This window comes from Chiloscyllium plagiosum, unplaced genomic scaffold, assembly GCF_037043375.1.
Source record: "Chiloscyllium plagiosum isolate Xiang-an unplaced genomic scaffold, Cpla_swu_hap1 HiC_scaffold_13, whole genome shotgun sequence".
NCBI classification, from domain to species: domain Eukaryota; kingdom Metazoa; phylum Chordata; class Chondrichthyes; order Orectolobiformes; family Hemiscylliidae; genus Chiloscyllium; species Chiloscyllium plagiosum.
The window spans coordinates 30,309,408-30,336,205 of NW_028270151.1; the positions used below are offsets into that span (position 1 = coordinate 30,309,408).

The 26,798-nt window shown below is 42.0% G+C and overlaps 1 protein-coding gene across 1 annotated transcript; it reads right to left on the reverse strand.

Moving 5' to 3' along the window:
- Nucleotides 1–5,848: 5,848 nt before the first annotated feature.
- On the reverse strand, nucleotides 5,849–23,064 carry LOC122556079 (apolipoprotein D-like). The gene is made up of 6 exons (XM_043702510.2): nucleotides 22,907–23,064; nucleotides 20,734–20,873; nucleotides 15,193–15,320; nucleotides 12,632–12,720; nucleotides 9,609–9,638; nucleotides 5,849–6,783 (listed from the first exon to the last, which is right to left on the reverse strand). The coding sequence occupies exons 2-6, from the start codon at nucleotides 20,851–20,853 to the stop codon at nucleotides 6,557–6,559; spliced, it is 594 nt and encodes a 197-aa protein (XP_043558445.1). The 5' UTR covers nucleotides 20,854–20,873; nucleotides 22,907–23,064; the 3' UTR covers nucleotides 5,849–6,556.
- Nucleotides 23,065–26,798: the final 3,734 nt, after the last annotated feature.

A 26,798-nucleotide genomic window follows, 5' to 3' on the forward strand; every position in this document is an offset into this window, starting at 1 on the left:
TCATGCACATGAATTATTTGCTGCAGCGCAATTGTGCACCTAAGCAACACAAGGGTTATACTGTTATATTAATGAATTCCAGAAACAGCTAGATCAGGTTTCATGCTGTCCCTGTCAACAAAACAAACCTTCTGCTCCATAGCTCCAGATGCTACACAATACGGAAATACCCAGGGGACAGAGGCAGAAAATATGTCAACAAATACATTACTTTCCACATGAAATGTTCTTTAAAGGAACATTGTCCTTTAGTTTATTAACATATGAATATTATACTTCCCCTTTGGTTGTGGTTTTCACACATCATGCATAATCCACCAATTTAGCAATCTTCCCTCAATTATACTATTCAAGCAACCAATGGACAGTGTATATAAACATACAGATTTAAAGAGAAATAGGCCACTTAGCGCTTCAAGCCTGACCTAATGTTAAATAAAATCATTATTCCAAATTCCTGCCTACCCTGATAACACTTCATCCTCCTGCTTACAAAGAACCTGCCTTAAAAACGTTTTGACTCTGCCTCCATGACTTTTGAGGATAATTTCCAAATCACACAAGCCTCCTAAGAAAATAATATTCCCATGTCTCTATCTTATTATTTCAAGCTAAGACTGATGGTGCGTTTATTTCAATGCAAGAGGTCTGGCAGGGAGATTAACTTACAACATGGTTGGGAACATGGAACTAGAATAACATAGCTATTATAGAAATGTGATTCAGGGAAGGGCAAGACTGACAGCTTCATGTTCTCGGTTTGGATGCAATAGGAAGGATAGAAAATTGGAGGAGGGAGGAGGCGGGTGCAAAAGAGGTGGGGGAGTGACATTTTTCTTAAGGATAACATTACAGTTGTAGTCAGGGAGAATATTCTTGGGAGGATGTCCAGTGAAGTTATCTGTACGGAACTGAAGGGAGGCAATGGCCTAATGGTATTATCACTGGACTGTTAATCCAGACACCCAGGTAATATTCTGGGGACCCACGTACTAATCCTGCACAACAGCAGATGGTGGAATTTGAATTCCACAAGTGCCTAGAATTAAAAGCCTAATGATGATCATGTATCATGTTGATTGGCAGGAAAAGCCTATCTGGTTAAATAATGTCCTTACCTGGTCTGGCTGATATGTGATTCCAAACCCACAACAACTTGGTTGACTCGTAACTGCCCTCTAGGCAATTAGAGATGGTAACAAATTCTGGCCTAGCCAGCAATGTCCTCATCCTGTGAATGAATACTGAAAAAATGAGAAATAAAAAAGGGATGATCGCCTTATTGTAATTGTACTATAGGCTGCCCAATAGTTAGCAGGAAATAAGGAAGCCAATATTTAAAGAGATCTTAGATATCTGTAAGAACAATATATTCATTACAGTAAGGGCTTTTAACTTTTCAAACATAGACTGGGACTGCCATTGTGTTCAGGGCTTGGATGGAGAAGAATTTGTTATGTATGTACAAGAAAATTTCCATATTCAATATGTGGATGCACATACTAAAGAAGGTACAAAACTTGACCTACTCTTGGGAAATAAGGCAGGGCAAGTGATTGAGATGTCAGTGAGGAAGCACTTCAGGGCAAGTGATCATAATTCTATTATTTTCAAAATAGTTATGGAAAAAGATCCACAAGTTAATACTCTAAATTGGAGAGAGGCCAATTTTGACAGTATTAGGCAAAACCTTTCTAAAATCAATTGGGGGAGGCTATTCACAGGTTGGTGAGAGGGAGAGCTTCAGAAATAAAATTACAAGAGTTCAGAAACAGTATGTTTCTGCTGGTGCGAACGGTAAGGCTGGTAGGTATAGGGAATGCCGGATGACTAGAAAAATTGAGGCTCTGATCAAAAAAAAGCAAGATGTCAGGTGTAGACACTTGGAATCAAGTGAGTCTCTAAAGGAGTTCAAGGATAGTAGGAATATACATAAGAGGGAAATCAGGCAAAAAGGGGACATGAGATTGCCCTGGTAAATAGGGTTAAGGAGAATCAAAATAAATTCTATAAATACATTAAGGGCAATCGAGTAACTAGAGAGAGAATAAGGCCATTAAAGATCAACATTGTCATCTATGTGTGGAACCACAGGAGATAGATGAGATACTAAACAAATATTTCAGGGTCAGTATTTACTATGGAGAAGGACATTGATGTGAGGGACCTTCGGGAAATAAATAGTCATGTTTTGAAAATTGTCCACAGTACAGACAGAAGATACTGGAAGACTTAAAATGCATAAAGTAGATAAATCCCAAGGACCTGGTCAGGTGTATCCCAGAACTTTATGGGAAGCTCAGGGAAGAAATTGCTGGGCCCTTTGCTGAAATATTTGTATCATCATCAGCAACCAGTGAGGTGCCAGAAGAGTGGAGACTGGCGAATGGGGTGCCCTTATTTAAGAAAGATGGTAAGGGAAAAGTTAGGAAACTAAAGAGCAGTGAGCAGATTCTGAGGGATAGGATTCACATGCATTTGGAAAGGCAAAGACTGATTAGGGATAGTCAACATAGTTTCCCACGCTGAAAGCTATCTCACCAACTTAATTGAGTTTTTTGCTGGTGAACTGCCTTCTTCAACTGCTGCAGTCCTCCTGCTTTAAGTTGACCCATAATGCTCTTTGGATGAGAAATCCAGGATTTTAACCGAGCGACAATAAAGAAATGGCAATATATTTCTAAGTGAACAAGATGAGGAGGAGAACATGCAAGTGGTGGCATTCCCATGCATCTGCTGCCCTTGTCCTTTTAGAAGGAGGTGGTCATGGGTTTGGAAGGTGCTGTCTGAGAACCCTTGATAAATTTCTGAAATGCATCTTGTAGATTGTACACACTGCTGCTACTGCACAATGATGGTAGAGGGAATGGATGCTTGTGGATGTCACTCCCAATCTAGTGGGCTGCATTGCCCTGGGTTTAGTAAAGCCTCTTGAGTATTGTTGGAGCTGCACCCATCCAGGCAAGTGAGGAACATTCCATCACACTCCTGACTTGTGACTTGTCAATGTGGATAGGCTTCAGGAGAGTCAGGAGACTTCATGAGGCATTTAATGCATATCTAACATCATTCTGTGGACTTTGGTTAAAATTCCACAACAAAAGTTGGTGAAGTTTGAATTTAATTAATAAAATCTGGAATTGAAACTTAGTTTCATTAAAATAACCATGTAACTACCAATAATTGTCATAAAAACACTTGTAGTTCATTAATGTTCTTTCAGGCATGAAGTCCGCTATCCCTGCCTGATCAGGCCGATGTGACACCAGACCAGTAGTGGGGAAAAGAGATTATGGAAGAGATTATGTTGTATAGGAATATAATTTAAGATGAACAGCAATGTGGGAAACTCTTAATTGCCCTCTGAAATGGCTTACATCTAAAAACTGAAAATGTGTTGCTGGAACAGCGCAGCAGGTCAGGCAGCATCCAGGGAACAGGACTATCGACGTTTCGGGCATAAGCCCTTCTTCAGGAATGAGGAAAGTGTGTCCAGCAGGATAAGATAAAAGGTAGGGAGGAGTGACTTGGGGGAGGGGCGTTGGAAATGCGATAGGTGGAAAGAGGTCAAGGTAAGGGTGATAGGTCAGACAGGGGTGGGGCGGAGAGGTCAGGAAGAAGATTGCAGGTTAGGAAGGTGGTGCTGAGTTCAATGGATTTGACTGAGACAAGGTGGGGGGAGGGGAAATGAGGAAACTGGTGAAATCCGAGTTCATCCCTTGTGGTTGGAGGGTTCCTAGGCAGAAGATGAGGCGCTCTTCCTCCAACCATCGTGTTGTTGTGGTCTGGCGATGGAGGAGTCCAAAGACCTGCATATCCTTGGTGGAGTGGGAGGGGGAGTTGAAGTGTTGAGCCACAGGGTGGTTGGGTTGGTTGGTCCGGGTGTCCCAGAGGTGTTCTCTGAAACGCTCCGCAAGTAGGCGGCCTGTCTCCCCAATATAGAGGCCACATCGGGTGCAGAGGATGCAATAGATGATGTGTGTGGAGGTGCAGGTGAATTTGTGGCGGATATGGAAGTTTCCTTTGGGGCCTTGGAGGGAGGTGAGGGGGAAGATGTGGGCGCAAGTCTTGCACCTCCTGCAGTTGCAGGGGAAGGTGCCGGGAGTGGAGGTTGGGTTGGTGGGGGGTGTGGATCTGACGAGGGAGTCACGGAGGGAGTGGTCTTTACGGAATGCTGATAGGGGAGGGGAGGGAAATATATCCTTGGTGGTGGGGTCCGTTTGGAGGTGGCAGAAATGACGGCGGATGATACGCTGTACATGGAGATTGGTGGTGTGGCAGGTGAGGACCAGTGGGGTTCTGTCCTGGTTGCAGTTGGAGGGGCGGGGCTCAAGGGCGGAGGAGCGGGAAGTGGAAGAGATGCGGTGGAGGGCATCGTCGACCACGTCGGGGGGGGAATTGCGGTCCTTGAAAAAGGAGGCCATCTGGGTTGTACGTTTTTGGAACTGGTCCTCCTGGGAGCAGATGCGGCGGAGACGAAGGAATTGGGAGAATGGGATGGCGTTTTTACAGAGGGCAGGGTGGGAGGAGGTGTAGTCCAGGTAGCTGTGGGAGTTGGTCGGTTTGTAGTAGATGTCCGTGTTGATTCGGTCACCTGAGATAGAAATAGAAAGGTCGAGGAAGGGGAGGGAGGAATCTGAGACTGTCCAGGTGAATTTGAGGTCGGGGTGGAAGGTGTTAGTGTAGTGGATGAACTGTTCAACCTCCTCGTGGGAGCACGAGGCGGTGCCGATACAGTCATCGATGTAGCGGAGGAAAAGGTGGGGGGTGGGGCCAGTGTAGTTGCGGAAGATGGACTGTTCCACATATCCTACGAAGAGGCAGGCATAGCTGGGGCCCATGCGGGTGCCCATGGCTACTCCTTTCATTTGGAGGAAGTGGGAGGATTGGAAAGAGAAGTTGTTCAGAGTGAAGACCAGTTCAGTCAGTTGAAGGAGGGTGTCAGTGGAAGGGTACTGGTTGGTACGGCGGGAAAGGAAGAAGCGGAGGACTGTGAGTCCTTCGTGATGGGGGATGGAGGTGTACAGGGACTGGATGTCCATGGTGAAGATAAGGCGTTGGGGACCGGGGAAGCGAAAATCATGGAGGAGGAGGAGGGCGTGGGTGGTGTCCCGAACGTAGGTGGGGAGTTCTTGGACTAAGGGGGACAGGACCGTGTCGAGGTATGCAGAGACGAGTTCGGTGGGGCAGGAGCATCTAAAAGGGCAATTAGGAATGGGTAACAAATGTCTGTGCTTGCCTTTACTCCTTAATGGCAAGCATTTAACCGTTCAATTTAATCTGGAAATGTGTTGCTGGAAAAGCGCAGCAGGCCAGGCAGCATCCAAGGAACAGGAGAATCGACGTTTCGGGCATAAGCCCTTCCTGAAGAAGGGCTTATGCCCGAAACGTCGATTCTCCTGTTCCTTGGATGCTGCCTGACCTGCTGCGCTTTTCCAGCAACACATTTCCAGCTCTGATCTCCAGCATCTGCAGACCTCACTTTCTCCTCCGTTCAATTTAATGCCAATTAAATTGACAGTATCTGCGATGGGTTGCTAGGCCACTAAGTTTACAACAATCATAATGGTTCAATGGTCACCATTCATCAAGCATTTAATTCCAGATTTTAATAATTGAATTTTAATTCCTACAGTATTAGCCTTGATGTTTAGATTACTAGCCCACTGATATTTTCTCTATGTCACCATTACCCATACTCTGTGAAAGAATAAAGATTCCAGGGAAAGGGATTATGAATGAATACAAAATTTTCACAGACACAAATTCAAAGCATTGTAACTGTGTCGGCTAAATGTACACACACAATCAAATGGATTATATAGAGATGAGGATCAGAAGAAAGACACTATTTTAATTTTTCATTTTTATTGCTGAAGAAAGCACTTAGTTTAACAGATTTCTGATTCTCTTGTAGCACACAAAGCCAAATAACTGTGTCAATGCCAAGCTAATCTAATTTCTGAGTATTGCACATTATTTATTTGCTGTTCTTATATTATTCAATCAAATGATTAGAAGATCAAACCAAGAGTGACATTAAAGGCATTTAGCTAGAAATCATATTTTCTGCTTATTTACTGCCAGTCCATGATTTTTCTAGCTAATAAAATGATTGGGTGTAGAAAATATGAATTGAAACGTCACAAACAGAAAATTCAGCTGTTGAGTACAAAACTGGACACCGTCTGGTGACCTCTTTCATGTTCATTAGCAGTAGCCAGTCTCTGTACTTAGACCAAATGGTGGTTGCATGAAGTGTGATTCCAGTTATCTCGAATTTTAAGAGGCATTTATGGTCATCGATAGATGGACCAGTCAAGATTTTATCATTGATTTGAATTTCAGAGGGGTTAGATATTGACAATTGGAGGTATTTCTTCAAACTCCTGAACTTTTGATGAAGATAACTCAATTCATAGTCCATCATAGCAACTGCAGCAGATATTATATAAGTTCAGATATGCTAACTCCAGTATAAATTACAATGGAGTAAACTAAAAATCAGTATATTTTGACGCACATTAAAATGTTTTATATGTACTCTGATTGGCTCTTAAATGCAACCTTCTTGATTAATTTTCACAAAATCTTCAGTTTTAATGTTGTATCTTTCCAGGACACCATGCAGGTTCTGTGTGATATTTGCTGACAGCTGTCGTTCTCTTGAAAAAATCCAGGCATAAGGGGTGTGCATTATGCCAAGGAAAGATACACAGGAGAATACCAGAGAGTAACTTGTATAGTCAGTGTCTAACACCCAGTAATGTAAAATATTTCCATCTGAAATAAAAGAAAAAGAGTACTGAACATTAATCTGTGATAAATCAAGCAGCTAGTTTCTTTTTGTTGGTTCACCAGTTAATCAAATTAATTGCAGTTTTGGAAAAGAAATACAGACATACTAAAACACAGCATTTCCAACAGTCATGTAATAAATATCTCCATTGATTGAGGACCATGTCATTGCTATCAGACTGCTGGACCAATTCTTAGCACCATCTCATTGCCCCTGGTAAGGTAGCATTGATGACTTTGGTCTGACAGAACTTATGCCGAATGCCATCCCAGGAGATCTTCAGATCCCCTCTAAATCACCTCCTCTTCACCTTAAACTCATCCTCTGATCTTAGACACATCTGCTATGAAGAAAAGATTCTCATGGTCTACTCTGTCTATACCTCTCATAATTTTGTATTCTTCAATCAGTCTCCTCTGCTCCAAGGAATATGACCCTGCCCATCTCACTCTCTCTTCATAACTGAGATTTTCCTTCCCAGGCAACATCCAGGTGAATCTCCTCTGCACCCTGTCCAATGCAATTCACATTCTTCTAATAGTGTAGCGAGCAGAACTGCACACAGTATTCCATTTGGGGATTACCCCAAATTCTTCCTTGCTCTTATATTACACACCCAAGTTAATGAAGGCAATCATCCCATATGCCTTCTTCATCACTGTCACCATGCTGACACCTTCAGGGATCTGTGACTTGTACACCAATGTCCCTTTGTTATCCATTACTCCCTTGGGACCGACCACGTATTGTGTAATCCTTCCCTTATTACAACTCTCAAAATGCATTATCTCCCACTTATCAAAATTAAAGTTCATCTGTCCATTGCTCTGCCAATTACCAGGTGATCAATTTCAGACTGAAGCCTGAGACCATCCTCCTTACAATCAAAAACACCACCAATTTCTGTCATTCAAATTTCTACTTGCACATCCAAGTCATTAAGGTACAGAATAAACAGCAAATGTCCCAGCAATAATCCCTGTGGTATTACCACTGGTCACAGGCTTCCTATCACAAAAATAAAACCCCTCACCATTGCTCCTTTGCCTTCTGTCTGCAAGCCAACTTTGGATCCAGTTTGCCAAATTGCCTTGGATGCCATGCGCTCTTAACCTTTGGATCGGCCTTCCATGTAGGATTTTGTCAAAAGCCTTAGTGAGGTCTATGTAGATCACATTAACTACACTACCCACATCAATATATTTAGTCAACTTTTCAAACAATTCAATTAAAGTTATCAGACAGGACCATCAACACAGTTTGCCAGTGTTCTGAACTTAATTCTTACTATTGTGGATGTAATTAACTAGTTTGCTGAGTTGAAAAATATTTGAAAGACCACCTCAATTTGTCTGTTACTGAAATTATGTTCAAAACCAGCAAGTGAGGACATTCTACCCTCCCAGTGGGAGGTAGTGTTGCGATAGCATTCTCATTAAAGACTCACAGCCACAACGTTAAAACCTATCTGAGTTTACACGTATTGTTTGCAACACCTATGGGTGGCACTGTGGTTCAGTAGTTAGCACTACTGCCTCACAGCACCAGCTCGTTTCATTCCAGCCTCAAGACTATCTGTGTGGAGCTTGCATGTTCTCCCCGTATCTGCATGGGTTTCCCTGTGTGCTTCAGTTTCTTCCCACAAGTTAAGTGGATTGGGCATGGTAAATGGTCCTTAGTGTGCACAGATGAATAGGTTAGCTCTGTTAGCCATGGGAAATGCAGGGTTACAGGAATAAGGTTGGGGATGGGTCTGGGTGGCATGCTCTTCAGATGGTTCGTGCAAGCTTGTTGAAATGAATGGCCTGTTCCACACTGTGGGAATTCTATACTATTTTCTCCATTCTATTCTATCCAGTGAGCACATATTTACACCAATAATGTCAATATACCAAATAAAATTTCTACCCAATGTCACAAATCAATCAATTAGAAGCAAAATAAGTCAATACTGGAGTTCACGCCCCTTGGAGGTTTTTAATTTATGATTCAAGAGTTTGAGTGTTGCTGTAAAAGGACATATTTTGTCAAGGTTTTCTGTCTTAGACTTACTGGATATTCATAGGAACACCAATATGAATGGGAATAAGATTGTATTTTGTTTGAGAAGACAGTGCTAACTGGTTGACAAATAGACATTGCAATTAAATGCACGGATCAGCACTGTCTTCCCACACAGCATTCAATATTGTTCCCCTTCATATTGATTTTCATGTGAATGTCCTGATTATTGCACCTTAAAAAGTTTTAATAAAGTGTATCTATTTTCAGCAATAGTCTAAACCTGTATAACCAAATGACTATTCGAGAGACTCATGACTTGTTTTGCACCCGTATTAATGTATTAAAAAATTATCTCTCCCATATGCCTCTGGTTTATACACTTCTCCATCTCATGATGTCAGTGATCCTGCACACCATACTTGTGTTCATCGTTAATGGCTGTTGTTACATGAGCTATGTTCCACCACTGGAAATGCTATGGTGAATATCTCATGTTAGTTATTAGCTAGCAGTAGAGTTTTATTCAGGAAGTTTGCTTTCTCGGTAAGGGCCCAACATCAATTTGTATGTTTGGAAATTCTGGCGGAAGTTACTTGCTAGCTTAATCCCCAAGAAATGATGATGCCAAACTCAAAAATGAACTATTTTTTAAAAATTACTGCCAATTTAATGAGAAGCATTAATGAGAAACAGTAGTGAGGAAAATGTAATCAGTAGTCAAAATACTGAACACTGTATTACATTCTCAAATAGGATCGGATTTTGTTTGTTTATTAATCAAGGAGTTGTAATTTTTAATACATACCATCGAAATGCTCTTGCCCTATTATCTGATCTGTTGAGTGAAGAAAATAAAAATTAATCACAAGCCACAAACTTTGCATTGATTTTTAAAGTAGAACAAAATGGAAGTTTGCACTTTACCACTGAAATTAAAATCTTTCACAATAAACAACCAACAACAAATTGTATTTATTCATCACCTTTAACAGAGTAAAGTGCCCCTAAGGTGAATCATAGGAAGAAAAAATTATCAAGTCATAAAGTCACTAATTACACAGGAGGAGACTATTAGAACCGTCAATCCATGTTGATTATTCCTACCCAATCCAGGAAATCCTGGGTCTTGGTTCAATTCCTGTAGATCTAGTTTACTTCCTTCAAATGCCAACCCAATTTCCTTTTTGAAATCATTGATTGTTCCCCTTCACAGGTAGTGAATTCCAGGTCTGTATAACTCACTGTATACAAAGATTCTTTCTTATATTGCCTTGCACCTCTTGATCAGGTGTCCATCCGTGTCACCTAGGAATAATTTCTCATTGACTACCTTATTTTGGACTGTTATAATCTTGCACACTTTGAAAAAATCTTTCCAGAATTTCCATTGTCAATGAGAACAACACCAGATTTTCCAACCTAACCTTAACTAAATTCCCCCATGTCTGGAACTATTGAGGGTAAATCCCCTTCATATTCATCTTCTCTTTAATTGTAAGCTTTGTTATCCATTCCCTGACTATATGCTGACATCTTTAAAGATCAATAGACTTGAACCCGTAGCACCCATGCACCTGTAAACTCTTTAGAACACTGCTACTAAGTCTATATTGCCTCTCCCTCCTCACTCTGCCAAAATACATCACCTTACATTTCTCTGCACTAAATTCCACCTGCACCTTGTCCATCTATTCTGTTAACCCATCTGTATTCCGCTGCAAGCAATTTGTATCATTTTCACTTTTTGACACTTCTTCAAATTTCATAACATTGGCAAATTTTGAAATTTCCTTCCATTCCAAGATCCAAAGCATTTCTTCACAACCACTTAGAGTGCTGGTATTAACACTGGCTGATGGGAAACACCACTATCTGTTCTTCTTGCCTGAAAAATACCCGTTCATCACAACTTGCTGCTTAAGTCCCTGAGTCGAGAGTGTGGCTCTGGAAAAGCACAGCAGATCAGACAGAATCTGAGGATCAGGAGACTCGACATCTCGGATATAAGCCCTTCATCGGGAATGAAGCTTGTGGGCCGAAGGCCTGAGAGACAAATGGAGAAGGTGGGGCTAGGGGGAAGGTAGCTGAGAGCGTAATAGGTAGATGAAGATGCAGGTGGAAGCAGTAGGTCAGGGGGGAAGGTGGAGTGGATGGGTGGGAAGGAAGGAGGCGGTGCCGTGTTGGAGGCTTGGGACTGGGATAAGGTGGGGGAGGGGAAATGAGGAAACTGGAGAAATCCACATTGATCCCATATGGTTGCATCTCTGAGTCAATTTTTTATCTAACAGGACATTGACCCTTTAATTTCATGAGCCACAACTTTGTTAATCAGCCTTCCAAGTGCTATCTTCTTGAATGCTTTTTAAGTGCAAAAATCTTTTGTAAAATAAAAGCTATAACCTCTAGAGAACGAAACCCTCTGTACAAACAAAACAGTGTTTCTCCAGTGAATGATCCTATTTATTGAAAGTGAAAAGCTTCAGTATTATGCAAAGGATGAGGCAGTGGGGATGTGGTAATGTCAGTGGTGTTTGCTTGAGTATTTAGTATTATTTTGGAATGTTATTAGTGTCTTCTATCACGAAGACAGACAAAAATATTTCTTCTGCCATTCTCTGGATCCCTTGTTATTTTTCAGTTTTGTTCTCTGAGCGACCTGTGTTCACATCGTCCTCTCTCTTCTTTTTCATATATAAAAATAATCTTTTATTGACCATTCTTATGTTATTGCTAGTTTGCCTTCATAGATCATTTTCTCCATCTTTTTGTTTCTAGTTTTCCTTTTTGGCTTTTAAAACTTCCTTACATCATCTGGTTTGTCACAAATCTTTTCCAGTACCAGTCTAACCCAGGATCAATGCATTGCCTTTTTTACATGCCCTCCTATTCTGATTTATTCACTGCCCTTTATTTGTGATAGCAACATTTAAGAGACATTTGGACAGATACATAAACAGGCCGGGAATAGATGGCTATGGACTATGTGTAGGCCAATGGATTAGTTTAGAATGGCATCATGGTCAGCAAAAACATGATGGGCTGAATGGCATATTTTTGCGGTATATTACTCTATGTCCTAACAGTCACTATTAGGGGGGGGCTGTAAACTATTCCCACCAATATCCTCTTCCTCTAGTTATTTTCTACCACCACCCATATGGATGTTACATCATTCAATGCAAAGTCATTTCTTGCTATCATATTTATTTCAGTTTGTGCGAACAAACCTTCCTCTTTCTAACCATGTCTTCATAAATGCTAAAAGATTGTTCCCAGTAACCCCATTGTGCTGTTAATTTGTTTATTTTGTTATGAATACTGTGTACAATCAAGTAAAGAGCCATTAATTTTATTTTTTTAAAATCAATTTCACCCCTTCAATCATATTGGCTCGTATGCTCTGCTCCTTCCTATTCCACTCTTAGAATCATTATAAAAATAATTGCCTGCAGTGCTGTCATTTCCTTTTGCTTTGTAAACCAACATATCTTCCCTCCTGAGACCTTCCCCCTCTAATTAAGTCAAAAGCCCTCCAAACCCACAACTTCTGCCAAATAGAAGGACAAGGGTTGTGGATACTTGTGAACACTGTTATCTGCAAGTTCAGCTTCAAGCCACACACCATCCCAACTTGGAACAATATCACAATTCCTTCACTGCCACTATATCAAAATCCTGGAACTCCCTTTCTAACAGCACAGTGGATCTATCTACACTCCATGACTAGTTCAAGAAGGCAGTTCACCACCACAGTGTTTAGAGCAATTTGAGGTGGGTAATAAATGCTGTCCAAATCCCATGAAAGATAAATAATCAAAAAAAACTTACCAAGTCTATATTTTAGTTTTGCTTGATCTTTGGCTTTCTTGTCAGGTGGAATTAATTCTGCAGTGTATGCAGTCACATCATTACCCTTCCTGCAAAAAGCAGAAAAGCTGTGTATATATAAAGATGAATCCAGTACTTCCACATTGTCATGAATTCATCTGAGGTAAAGAAGTGGAGTGATGGGGCAGACTCACCTCTTCAAGGTGAATCTTGAAACCACAAACCATTTTTTCTCCTTTCAAGGAGCCCAGGTCCCTTACATTACTTTCTACTGTATGGTGTGATCTTTCACATGGCCGTCCAAAGATGCAAGGTGAGCATGAGGGAACTCTGCTGGGAAACCCATCCCACTCCACAATTTGGATTGTGACAGGCAAGGAAGGAGTCTCCAAAGGCAGCTCCAATGGCATTCATGCTTATCAGGAATGTAACCTTTGAAGAGTCCAGTTTTGATTCTCGAACAAGGTATTTGATAAACAAGGGAGATAATGATTACTGCACACAAACAGGGAGTGGAGTTGAGACTACAACCAGATCAGAAATGATTGTATTGAATAATGAAGCAGGACCAAAGGGGCAGATGGCCTACTCTTGCTCCTACATCCTACATTCGTATCTAAGTTGAGGAATCCATGGGTTGAATTCTCAAAATCAAATGAGCTGGTGTCATTTCACAGGTTCGAATAGAAAACAAATATGAAACATTGCAGGGAGGAGAATGGTTTATGACTCAGTAACACTATCCCAGCCTCTCTGGTCACAAACAAGCTCAATGTGAGATTGTTGCCCCTTGGTGGAAGGGGCAAAATCCATTTGCAAAAACTAAATGGATACTAGACATGCGTATGTCAGGGCTTTTTTAGGTAATGATCAAGCACCCTAGGGAGGAACAGGAGGGGAATGGTGTTTCCATTTCAGAGTGGTGCCCTGATGAACACAGGGTATCCTAAAAGCATTTACCCCTCGACCTAACATTTTCACCAGTGTAGTGAAGACGTAGACTGTTCAGACTTGCCCAGTGTCCTCTGCCAAATACCATATGGTATGAATGATGAAACATTCTAGTCAATTGGCTTGCAGCAACCTCATTTATTCTAAAATTATTTTCCTTTGGCCCATGCTTAATTCCATGTGCATTTTAACATCAGGTTTGCAACATCACACTGTGTTTGAAGCATTCACAGATTGGTAGCTGTTTTGATTTCCAAGTGTAACATTCCAATCACTTAAGTCTTTTAATGAGACTGTAGCCTTCATTTACACTCATTCTTTTTAACTACAATTAGCTCTGTTTCCAAGGCCACAAGTAACTCTGCAACTTAAGGCGCAAGGCTTGTTCAGTTCATATGGCAGGTGCCTTGGCAATTTGCTCGCAGGCAAACAGGAGTGTCCCATGATCTGTCTGTTTTCCTTATCACTTCCAGAGACCCTCAAACATCATCTGCTCCCCTGGGTCTGCATCCACCAGAGGGCCCTCGCTGATACTCCAGGACTGCTATTGGATCCAACATAACCCTACCCTCTCCACAATCAAGACCCCTATGACATCTTTCACATCCTTTACTGAAAGATGTTCTTCTTGTCAATCAGGCTAACTTAAGGGTGGGAACTGCAGAGAATCTAGATCCATGTAATTTTTCAACAACAGTTGAGATAAATGACTTAAAGAAATAGAAACAGATGAGAACTAAGATGGCAATAAGTATGGTGGATGAAGTCCCTCATGGATTTGTTTTGCCAGGTAACTTCCTTCCTTGTTATAATTTGATGTAACTTAAGTCATTTCAGTTCCTGAGTAACAGCTTACTTATACAACTGCTTATCATCATTGGATACAGGAAAATGTTTAACTAACTGGTTGGCCATTTGGTCCACTGGACTAACATTGTGGTGCTGATTTTTACATTGAGTGAAAGCAGTTCACACAGTTGGTCAAAGGGGTATTAGGGATTACTTGGTGGGATTATCATTTACTGGGATCAGCATCTAGTGATGCTCCACTATAACCTCTTTCATGGTGGCTGCAGTGAAGTAAAGGCCAGGTACAAAATGCCAACTTATTCACACCTGAGACAGGAAGATCAGGCTGGTACAGCAGAAACAGCAGCAGCAGCAGTGCTGTAGAGACCCAGTTTATTGTCACAGATATTGCTACATCTTCTTAATCTTTCTCCTTAGCGATCTGGAAGAAGACTTTAAAGTATGCAACGGAGTCCTCAATTGGGAGAAGAAAATTAGGTACTCCTTTCCCACCTTTCTGCAGTTCAATCTTATCAAACTTGTTCAATTTTAGCACTGTTCCAAATTTTCGTTGCTCTAATCAATGTTGGAGCTTGTGGTTTTCATTTTGGTGTATCACACTGTCCTTTGGAAAATTGCAGTAACGCCCTGTACTGCTGTACCAAAATAGTTTTTGGAGTATTATGGTAGCTAAATTTTAATAAGGAGGTCATGACAATCATTTTGGTGTCTTGCATGTACGCAAACAGAACATACACAAACCTGCATACATAGACACACACACACACGCACACACTCACTCCATTTACAGTCGAACTTACGTAATCAAAGTGGTAACCTCATATACGGTACTTATCCCATTGTAGGCCGAGGATATTGTTTCAGAAACACATCTGAGGTCTTCAGTGACATTATAAAATCGTTCAATTTCATACCATGTACCCAAATACTGTAAAATAAAGTGTATTAGCTTATTAATAATGTGCATAATTCATTGAGGACCAAATGCTGCAGATGGGAATTAAATCAATACTCGCAATGCAACAACTCAAAAATATCTTCACAAGATCCTCTTGAAGTTAAACCCTGCTGTGGTGGTGTATATCATGATTCTGTAAACATGATTCTCCATGCACCAGTGACCAAATCTCAATTCCTCAGATTTACCAGAAAATAAACATGTACTTCATGTTCCTATTAATTCCTCCTGAGATATAGATGCAAAGCTTTAATAGTAGAAAAGTGCAAATAGATCTTGATTTCATTTATTTATTGTCACATGTATTTTGTTACAAAATACAGTGAAAAGTGTTGCACAGCGTAGCCATTCTCTGGCACTATCTAAAAACAGAAAAATAAAGAAAAATATCGAGTAAAGAAATTTTAAAAAGTGTAGAACTTTACAGGCCTTCTTGTTAAGTACTCCGTCATGGAGTAGGGGCCTGGTGACAAGGTAAGAGTCCCTTGGCCATGCCATTGAAATGAAAGTTGCCACTCTTCTGTGCCATCTCACTTTTACCGATGCTCTCGCCACTATGAATCATAAGACCATAAGACCATAAAACATGGGAGCAGAAGTTAGGCCATTCAGCCCATCAGGTCTGCTCTGCTACTCAGTTACGGCTGATAAGTTTCTCAACTCCATTCTCCCGCTTTCTCCTTGTAACCCTTGATCCCCTTGGCCATCAAGAACCTATCTATCTCTGTCTTAAATATACTCAATGACCTGGCCACCACAGCCTTCTGTGGCAATGAATTCCACAGACTCACCACTGTCTGGATGAAGAAGTTTCTCTTTATCTCTGTTCAAAAAGGTCTTTCCTTTACTCTAAGGTTATGCCCTCGGGTCTTAGTCTCTCTCACCAATGGATACATCTTCCTAACATCCACTCTGTCCAGGCCATTCAGTATGTTTCAATTAGATCCTCCCTCATCCTTCTAAACTCCATCAATTACAAACTCAGAGTCCTCAAATGTTCCTCACATGTTAAGCTTTTCATTCCTGGGACCATTCTCGAGAACCTCGAGCAGCATATAAAAGAATGGGAAAATAGGAGACATTTCTGAATACGAGTCATATTTGATTCAAATCAAGCTTGCCCTGCTCTTTTCTACACAGATGCTGCCAGACCTCAGAGTCATAGACATACACAGCACAGAAACAGAACTTCAGTCCAACTCGTCCATGCCGACCAGATATCCTAACTTTCATATACCCATCCATATTCAAAGTTTGTGCGAAGATTCATAGCTCGGGTGCTCGTTGTTGTGGTTCTGTTCGCCGACTGGGCATTTGTGTTGCAGACGTTTCGTCCCCTGTCTAGGTGATATCCTCAGTGCTTGGAAGCCTCCTGTGAAGTGCTTCTGTGATGTTTCCTCCAGCATTTATAGTGGTTTGAATCTGCCGCTTCCGGTTGTCAGTTCCAGCTGTCCGCTGCAGTGGCCGGTATATTGGGTCCAGGTCGATATGCTTATTGATTGAATCTGTGGATGAGTGCCATGCCTCTGGGATTTCCCTGGCTGTTCTCTGTTTGGCTTGCCCGATAATAGTAGTGTTGTCCCAGTCAAATTCATGTTGCTTGTCATCTGCGTGTGTGGCTACTAAGGATAGCTGGTCGTGTCGTTTCGTGGCTAATTGGTGTTCATGGATGCGGATCGTTAGCCGTCTTCCTGTTTGTCCTATGTAGTGTTTTGTGCAGTCCTTGCATGGGATTTTGTACACTACATTGGTTTTGCTCATGCTGGGTATCGGGTCCTTCGTTCTGGTGAGTTGTTGTCTGAGAGTGGCTGTTGGTTTGTGTGCTGTTATGAGTCCTAGTGGTCGCAGTAGTCTGGCTGTCAGTTCGGAAATGCTCTTGATGTATGGTAGTGTGGCTGGTCCTTTGGGTTGCGGCATGTCCTCGTTCCGTTGTCTTTCCCTTAGGTATCTGTCGATGAAATTGCACGGGTATCCGTTTTTGGTGAATACATTGTATAGGTGTTCTTCTTCCTCTTTTTGCAGTTCTGGTGTATTGCAGTGTGTTGTGGCCCTTTTGAATAGTGTCTTGATGCAACTTCTTTTGTGTGTGTTGGGGTGGTTGCTTTCGTAGTTCAGGACTTGGTCTGTGTGTGTGGCTTTCCTGTATACCTTTGTGGTGAATTCTCCGTTAGGTGTTCTCTGTATCATCACGTCTAGGAATGGGAGTTGGTTGTCCTTCTCTTCCTCTCTAGTGAATCGGATTCCTGCGAGTGTGGCGTTGATGATCCGATGTGTGTTCTCTATTTCTGTGTTTTTAATGATTACAAAGGTGTCATCCACATATCTGACCCAGAGTTTGGGTTGAATTTGCGGGAAGACTGTTTGTTCTCATCTTTCCTAGAGGCATGGCACTCATCCACAGATTCAATCAATAAGCACATCGACCTGGACCCAATATACCGACCACTGCAACGGACAGCTGGAACTGACAACCGGAAGCAGCAGATTCAAACCACTATAAATGCTGGAGGAAACATCACAGAAGCACTTCACAGGAGGCTCCCAAGCACTGAGGATGTCACCTAGACAGGGGACGAAACGTCTGCAATACAAATGCCCAGCTCGGCAAACATAACCAGAACAACCCATCCATATGTTAATGTATCAGCCTCCACCACTTGGAGGGTTTAGGCTAAAGAGAGAGGCTGAACAGGCTGGGGCTGCTTTCCCTGGAGCGTCAGGGGCTGAGCGATGACCTTATAGAGGCTTATAAAATCATGAGGGGCATGGATAGGTTGAATAAACAAGGTCCTTTCTCTGGGGTGGGGGAGTCCAAAATTAGAGGGCATTCATTTAAAGTGAGAGGGGAAAGATTTAAAAGGGACCTAAGGGGCAAATGTTTCATAGAGGGTGGTGCGTGTATGGAATGTACTGCCAGAGACAGTGGGGAGGTTGGTACAATTATAACATTTAAAAGGCATCTGGATGGGTGTATGAATACAAAGGGTTCAGAGGGATATGAGCCAACTGCTGGCAAATGGGACAAGATTAATTTAGGATATCTGGTTGGCAGGAACTAGTTGGATTGAAGGGTCTGTTTCAAAGCTGTACATCTCTGTGACTCCACAATTCCAGTTTTGCTCAGGCTCCTTGCTCGGGGTCCTCAGTCCAATGCGGCCTTGGTGTCAAGGGCTGTCACTGTCACCTCATTAGAATAGTTAGGTATTTGGTTTTGACTGGCATAGACTTGATGGACTGTAGAGTCCTTTATGGTGCCATAGATCTTGGTGTCTCTTCTGAACGAATATGAAGGCATTCATGGGAGTGGTGCAGATTGGTAGCTGCCTTTGCATTAGCAGCAAGTTAGCTTGATCAGCAGAATATGAAAGAAGAGGTTTAGTTCATTCTTCTATTTTAAAAATAAGTACATTTTAAACATTATCTTCTAAATTGGAAACAGGAGCTGGCCATTCAAACCATTGAACATGCTCCTCAATCAATACAAAAACTCAAACACTTCAATAAATGTTTCCCATACCTCCTCCAAGATCATTTAAATATTTAGCAATCAAAAAGTCTTTATCCTAAAAGTCATCTGAGGTTTACCAGCTTTCTTGGATAGAGAATTCAAATGATTCAGAATCCTCCAGATAAATACAATTCTCCTCAGTTTGGTCCCCTTTAATTTGAAACTTTTTTCCTTTGGTTCTAGATTCCCACACCCAACACCCATACACAGATTTGGAGAGACTTCTTGCCCACATCTCCTAGATTTACACTATCCCTTTAGGTATTCTGTAGGTTTTAATAAGATCATCTCTCATTTTCTGAAATTCTTCAGAAAACAGGCCCTGTTTCCCAAACTCTCTTCATTTTACAGTTCCTCCATCCTCGGAACAGATCCTGCATGGAAACCTAGGAAATACGAACAGGAGTAGGCCATTCAGCCCTTCAAGCCTAAACCCACATCCCAGGAGAAAATTTTACAAATCACATTTTCCAACACTTAGCCTATCGTCATGTATGCCTTGACATTGCAGGTGCACATCTAAATATTTTGTAAATATTATGAGGGTTTCTGTCTCTATCATCCTTACAGGCAGTGAGTTCCAGATTCCCAATACTTTCAGAGTGAAAAGATTTTCCTCACATCTCTTTTGAATCTCCTGCCTGTTACCTTCAATCTGTGCTCTATGGTCATTGATTCTTCAGTCAAGTATAAATTTCTGTCTTGTCTACCTTATCTGTGACCCTCACAATTTTATACATCTCCATAAAGCCCCCCCCCCCCCCCCCCCCACCCCCTCAGTCTCCTCTGTGCCAAGGAAAACAAGTCCAGTCTATCCAATCTCTCCTCACAACCAAAACTCCCTAGCCCAGACAAAATCCTGGTAAATCTTCTTTGCACTCTGTCCAGTGTAATCACATCCCTCCTATAATGTGGATTCCAGAACTGTACATGAAATTCTAACTGTGGCCGAACCAACATTTAATACAGTTTCAGCAATAAACAGTGTGCGCTGCTGGAACCCACAAGACAGCATTTAACATTAATTCTAATTTCCAAATGCTTGGGAAGGTATTTCTAAATTAAATCCTGAAATTATAATCCAAATGGTTCAATATTTACCAAAGCAAAACAAAGAGAGATTTCCCCTTCTCTTATGGTCTGTACCTAACCCAACATTAACAATGCTGGTATTCAACTATTAGCAATGTTTCCATTAAAATGCTGGTGCATTTTTAACAAGTTCACTTGATAGGTACAATTAGTGTAACATGATTGTTCAGCAGAATTATCCATGCAAATGATTTGCACAAATGAATGTATTTCCTGTATTTGGGCAAGTTATCTTAACAGATATTACACTGAAATAAATTAAAATATTAGTGTCAACACTTTCTGCAACTAAATCACCACAGACATATATTTAATGTGATTATCAGCAAGTACTTGTTGAGACAAAAAAGTAACTTTTTGGAGCAGTGTTGACCCTTCATCAGAAATTTCAGAAGGATCATCAATGACCAAGAGGTTGACTCTGTCTCTCTTCACAGATGCTGCCTAACCCGCTGTCTATTTCCAACATTTTCTGCTTTGATTATTGATGGGTTCAGTGGTGACTTCCCACTCTCAATAAGGGACCACGCTCAAAGACGCTTGTTTTGGGGGACTAATTTGTGCTGTTTGTGCTGAATAAGAAACCATATAAGTTGGGGTGTAAGAACATAAATTGATTTTGCTTTCATCTCTGTCGCTAAAGTTGAGCAGATGGTGTGAAAATCCACTGAACTGTCCAATCCCTTTGGCAAAAGATGTTTTATTGATCCTTTGGCATCTGCAAAATGTATTTCATTACATAAAAAGGAATTGCCAGGCAACTGAAAAATTAACAGGACAGACCTGATTGAGACTAAAATTCTTTTGCACTTCAACATGCTCACATCCACCCCACAGCGCAGCCTGAACTCCTTTGGTTAAACAAATGGAAGTGATCAACAGTGACAGGAATGGCCCCCACATGGTAGCAGCTTGAGAGGAATCTGAAACACAAAAGAGATTTCTGAACCAAATATACTCACAATTTGACTGACTCACAAAAACACAGGCCGTTCACTTAATTTTATGGAGGCAACAGTTTGTCTGTACATTCTCGGTCGGGGTTGCCGGTTCACTCAGTTGGCTGGATTGCAATATAGAGTGATGCCAACAGCATGGATTCAATTCTTACTCTGGCTGAAATTACCATGAAGGACTCTCCTTCTCATCTCAGTCCTCACCTGATTTGGTGACCCTCAGGTTAAACCACTGTCACCAGCCATCTCATTCTGGGAGAGCAATCCTTTGGGAATTCCATAGAGGGTGCACTTGAGAATATTTTTTTAAAAAGCTTGCTTCACCATAGAGAGAATTTTAACTTAACAATCCACATCAAGAGGTAATCCCTGATTATTCCGTATGAAGGAGCTGGTGTTGGACTGGGGTGGACAAAGTTAAAAATCACACAACACCAGGTTATAGTCCAACAGGTTTATTTGGAAGCACTAGCTTTCAGAGCGCCACCCCTTCATCAGGTGGTTGTGAAACAGAACCATAAGACACAGAATTTATAGCACAAGGAATACAGTGTCATGGAGCTGAAATGATATAATAAACAAATTTAGATTAAGTCTTTCATCTTTCAGAATGGGTTTGCTGGTTTCGGTTCTTTGATGCATAAATCTCAGAACTTTTTTTAAGTTACATTCTCAAGGTACCTTCAGGTTTTCTAAGAATAGGTGCCATCACTGCTCAGACAATGCATTAAACGTGTGTGGTTAAAGTCTGTGTTCCAATCTTGAGTTAGATTGGTTGTATTTCTGAAGTGGGATTTATAGAATCTTAAGTGGATTTTTTTTGAGCAAAATAAAATATAATTCTGCAAATACAAATTCAGGAGAGACAGAGTGATTGTGTGCGTGTGGGTGTGATGTGCATGCGAGAGACACACGCATACACACTCTGACACCAAGCACTAACCCCAGCTCTCTTCACTCGGGAAGCTGCTGTGTCCGCTTCAGAGGAGCAACAGTCTCCCCGCCCGGTCTAAATACCGACAGAACGGAGTCAATTTCTCTCTCTCTCTCTCCACCCCCACCCCGTGTCCAAAGCAGAGCTCCCCGTGTTCCAGTCCAGGCCAATGTTTCTCCCCTGAACCTCCCCAGACAGACTGACGCTCGCTCCCTTTAGGAACAGCATCCTGGCTGTATTCAAAATGGACACAGCCCATTGCACAAACGGAGCAGCTTTCAGGCGGGACAGGAGCTGTGTTCCCGAAGCTCCTTATTGTTATCATTATCACAGAATCATTCAAGTGTGGAAGGAGGCCATTCGGGCCATCCTGACTGCACCGACTCCACTATCCATCCAGTCTGGTGCTGTTATCCAACCCGGATCTAATCCGCTACAAATAACTAAACCGACTCCGTTATCCAGCCCGGTTTTGTTATCCGGCCCGGCCCTATTATCCAGTCCGGTCCTAATGTCCAGCCTGGCCCTATTATCCAGGCTAGCCCTATTTTTCAGGCCGGCCCTATAATCCTGGCCAGCCCTATAATCCAGCCCGGCCCTATTATCCAACCCGGCCCTATTATCCAGTCCGACCCTATTATCCAACCCGGTCCTATTATCCAGTCCGACCCTATTATCCAACCCGGCCCTAATATCCAGTCCGACCCTATTTTCCAACCCGGCCCTATTATCCAGTCCGACCCTATTATCCAGTTCGACCCTATTATCCAACCCGACCCGAATATCCAGTCCGACCCTAATATCCAGTCCGACCCTAATATCCAGCCCAGTCCTAATATCCAGTCCGACCCTATTATCCAGTCCGACCCTATTATCCAGTCCGACCCTATTATCTCGTGCCAATGCTGCCCTCACTCGCTGTGTGAAATATGGTTGTTTTCCCCCTCAGATCACTTGCTTCGTGTGTACATCATTGTTATATCGCCTTTCTCTCCTCCGAGCTTCTCCCAATAACTCTTCTCCCTTTCAGTCAGCCCCCTCCTCCCTCTCATTCCCAGCAGCTTACCCTGAGCAATGTGGAGAGTGAGCGGCGGTCAGTACCACAGCCGCTGGGTGCCAGCATCTGCCGAGCAAACTCACAGCCAGTCCTTATATTGCGGGTCCGCGCAAACCACCCAACTCCGAGATCACTGAGCGAACAGGGAGAGGGAGATTCAGAGCCGCCTCCCCCGAGGGCAGCTGCCACTCACTCACGTACACGCCCGCCCCACGGAATTAGAAACAGCTCATGGAAGCCGCTTCTCAAATCTCCCGTTCTGTCCTCAGCCCACTCACCCCTGGGCCATCGTCTTCAGCAATCATGCCAACAATATTAAACCCACCTGTTTGTGGGCTCTTCAGTGCTGCTGGTTTGATTTTAAATTGATTTGTTACTGTTACAGGGAATAGTATTGTACTGTGTGCTATCCAAGCAAATTATACCGTCCACAAGTGCATCAGGGTAATGGGATGCAGAATATGGTGTGCCAGGCTACAGGAGCAAAGCCTTGGACCGGTTCTGACCAGTGGGACTTGCCACTTGAAGGACTGGACCCCTGACAATACCTCACTTCATTATCATCCTCAATGCTTCATTGAATGCCAGGATGTGGAGATGCTGGTGTTACACTAGAGTGACCTTCTGACTTACTTCATTGAACTATCATGTTCCAATATCAGGAAAGGATTTAAATCCCACAATCTGATCCTTCTGAAACAAAAACAGAGATTGCTGGAAAAGCTCAGCAGGTCTCAGCAATGACCCGAAACGATATTTCTCCACAGATGCTGCCAGACCTGATGAGCTTTTCCCACAATCAATATTTTTGTTCATGATTTACAGAATCTGCAGTTCTTCTGATTTTTACCTGATTCTTCTAGTTTTCTGAATCTTTGTTTAGAAAGTCTGAACAATGGGAAGCCCCACGTTATGTCCATTCAACTGCCATTGCTAAGAGCAAGATAAGTCGAATCCTTGTAGCCATGAAACTAGCTGGATTCCTCCCCAAATTCAGCTTTTTCATATTAAAAAGTTCTTAATTTTGTTTAAGCAAAAAACCCCAAGTTCCCTTTGAATAATATTGGCAGTTTCAGGATGTGCTGGTCAGGTTTTAAAATCATTTACTTTGGGTTTTGCTATTTTGTCTCCATGCTCAGTTGTCCTTGATGAGCTGGTACAGAATGGTCCTCTTTAACCATTACTGTTCCGTAGTGAACGTATCAGTGAGGATTTGCAGCTCTAGAATTTTAACCCAGTGATAATAAAGGAATGGCAGCAATCTATTTTCAAGCCTGCCCGATGTGAGGCTTGGGAGGAAACTTGGAGTTGGTGGTCTTCCTGTTTATCTGCTTCCACTTGTTCTCCCATAAGGTCGAGTCACAGGTTTTGAAGGTGCTGTCAGAGGAGCCTGGCTGAGTTGCTGCAGTGTATGTTGTAGATAATGCACACTGCTGTCAAGGTGGTGGATGTGTAATCAATCAAGTGGGCTGCTTTGCTCTGGATGGTGCTGAGCTACTTGTGTGTCTCTGGATGAACTCATTTAGGTGTGACAATGCCACTCCTTTAACAAGGTTATATTTTCAGCGAACTCATAAAAGACACAGACTCCAAAAGTCTACAGTTGAAGGGTTTCAGGGCCAATTCAATTATAGCTAACTGACACTGTCTCAGAAGGCTTTCAGTTTAAAAAAAACATGTGTACAATGAAAGGGAAGTGGCCAGTTCTCCTAGCTCAGCTTTTCTCTGGCTTGGTTTGGTTTTTAGCAGTAGTCTTGAAAAAGCCGCTGGACTCAAAGAAGCTGGGTCCAGGCTGGTACTCTCTCTCTGGTATCTGTCCTGTAAGACCCTGGGTTTGATTTTACCTTTGTGTGCCAAGGAGTATTTGTGAGGATTGTTGCAAGTATTTGGAACAGCAGCATTACATTGGGATAATCTGTTGAGTTTTCCGATAGGCTGTTATTCTGTATTCTATTCCCTTTTGTTTGTTTCATTTGGTAATCTTGTAAATAAATTCTGTTTTGTTTAAAACTAAATGGTTTGGCCAGCTGCACCACTCCTGAAATATCCATGTTACACCTGCTTAAAGCAACAAGCAAAGTTCGGGTCTGGGCTACTTTTTTGAAATGTTTTGAGGGTGTCTGGCCTGGTCCATAACATAGATCAGTGGAAAATAGTCAGACACATTCCTGGCTTGACTTACACAGATGTTGGAATGGGTTTGGGGAGTCAGGAGATAAGACATTTGCCACAGAGTACACAGCCTCTCACCTGCTCTTGTAGCCACAATATTGCCGCTTCTGATCACTAGTAGGGATTGCAAGTATCAAAGTGGGGAGTCAGTTTTGTAAACTGAAACAAAGTTGTATAGAGTTTGCTGCACAGAAACAGATTACTTGACCTAATAGGTCTCTGCACTTGGTAGACATGAAGTTGCTGAACCAGTCAATGAAAACAATGCAGATTCTTTTTCCTTCAGAGCAAGTGTTTGACTTACCAAATGCTCACATCTGAATCGAAGAATTCCTACTGGGCAAATAGAGACTATTCAACTGATCAAGTCTGCACTGACCCTCCAAAGAGCATTCCACCAAGATCCAACCACGCTTCCCCCCTTAACATGGCTAAACTACCATGCCTGCACAAAACTGGACACTATGGGGCAATTTACCATGGCCAATCCACTAAACCTGCACATCTTTGGCCTGTGGGAGAAAACTGGAGCACCCAGCAGAAACCTACACAGACACGTGGAGAACATGCAAACTCCACACAGGCAGTTGCCTGAGGGCGGAATCAAATCTGGATCCATACAAGACAGCAGAGTTAACCGCTGAGCCACCGAGATGCCTCCTCAGCACTTCTCATGAAGTGACACCAGACGCAAAACATTAACATTGCTTTCTTTCCACAGACCTGTTGCGTTTCCCCAGCAATTGCTGTTTTCTTACTTATTGTCCATCCCTAGTTATCGTTGAGGAAGTGGTGATGAGCTGCCTTCTTGAACTGCTGCAATCATGCAGACCCACAATGCCATCAGGAAGGGAATTTCAGAACCTAATGACACTGAAGGAATGGCAATATATTTCCAAGTTTGAAAGAGTGAGTGATGGGGCATGACATGAGTTATTTATATGGTGGCTTATTTATATTTTTACTTTTTATTTTGCCACTGTAATTTTTCAAACTAACAGTTAGTAAATGCTCAAGAATCATATTGAATACACTGTCCACCAGTTCACATGTTTTTCTCTGCACCTAAATATTTCAGTGCGGCTTATCCCACAGAGAATTATGCACATGGATCATTTGCTACAGCTCAATTGTACATTAAGCAACAAAAGGTTTCTAACCAATATATTTATGCATTCCAGAAACAGCAAGAGCAGGTTTCATGCTGTCCCTGTCAACAAAACAAACCTTCTGCTCCATAGCTTCATATGCTACATAATACGCAAGAACCCAGGGGACAGAGGCAGAAATATGTCAACAAATACATTACTTTCCACATGAAATGCTCTTTAAGGGAGCATTGCCCTTTAGTTTCCTAACGTGTGAATATTATACTTTCCCTTTGGTTGTGGTTTTCCCACATCATGCATATTTCAGCAGTTTATCAATCTTCTCCTAATTATACTATTCAAGCAATCAATGGACAGAATATATAAACAAACAAATTCAAGGAGGAACAGGCAATTCATCCCCTCAAGCCTGGCCCAATGTTAATTAAAACCATGGCTGAACTGATTACTCCACATTTCTGCCTCCCCTGATAATTCTTTCTCCCCCTGCTTACAAAGGATCTGCCTTAGACTCTGCTCCACCATGTTTTGAAGAAGATTTCCAAAACACTTGTAACCCTCTTGAGATAGAAAAATCTTCTTATCTCTATCTTAAAAGGGTAACCTCTTATTTTTACATA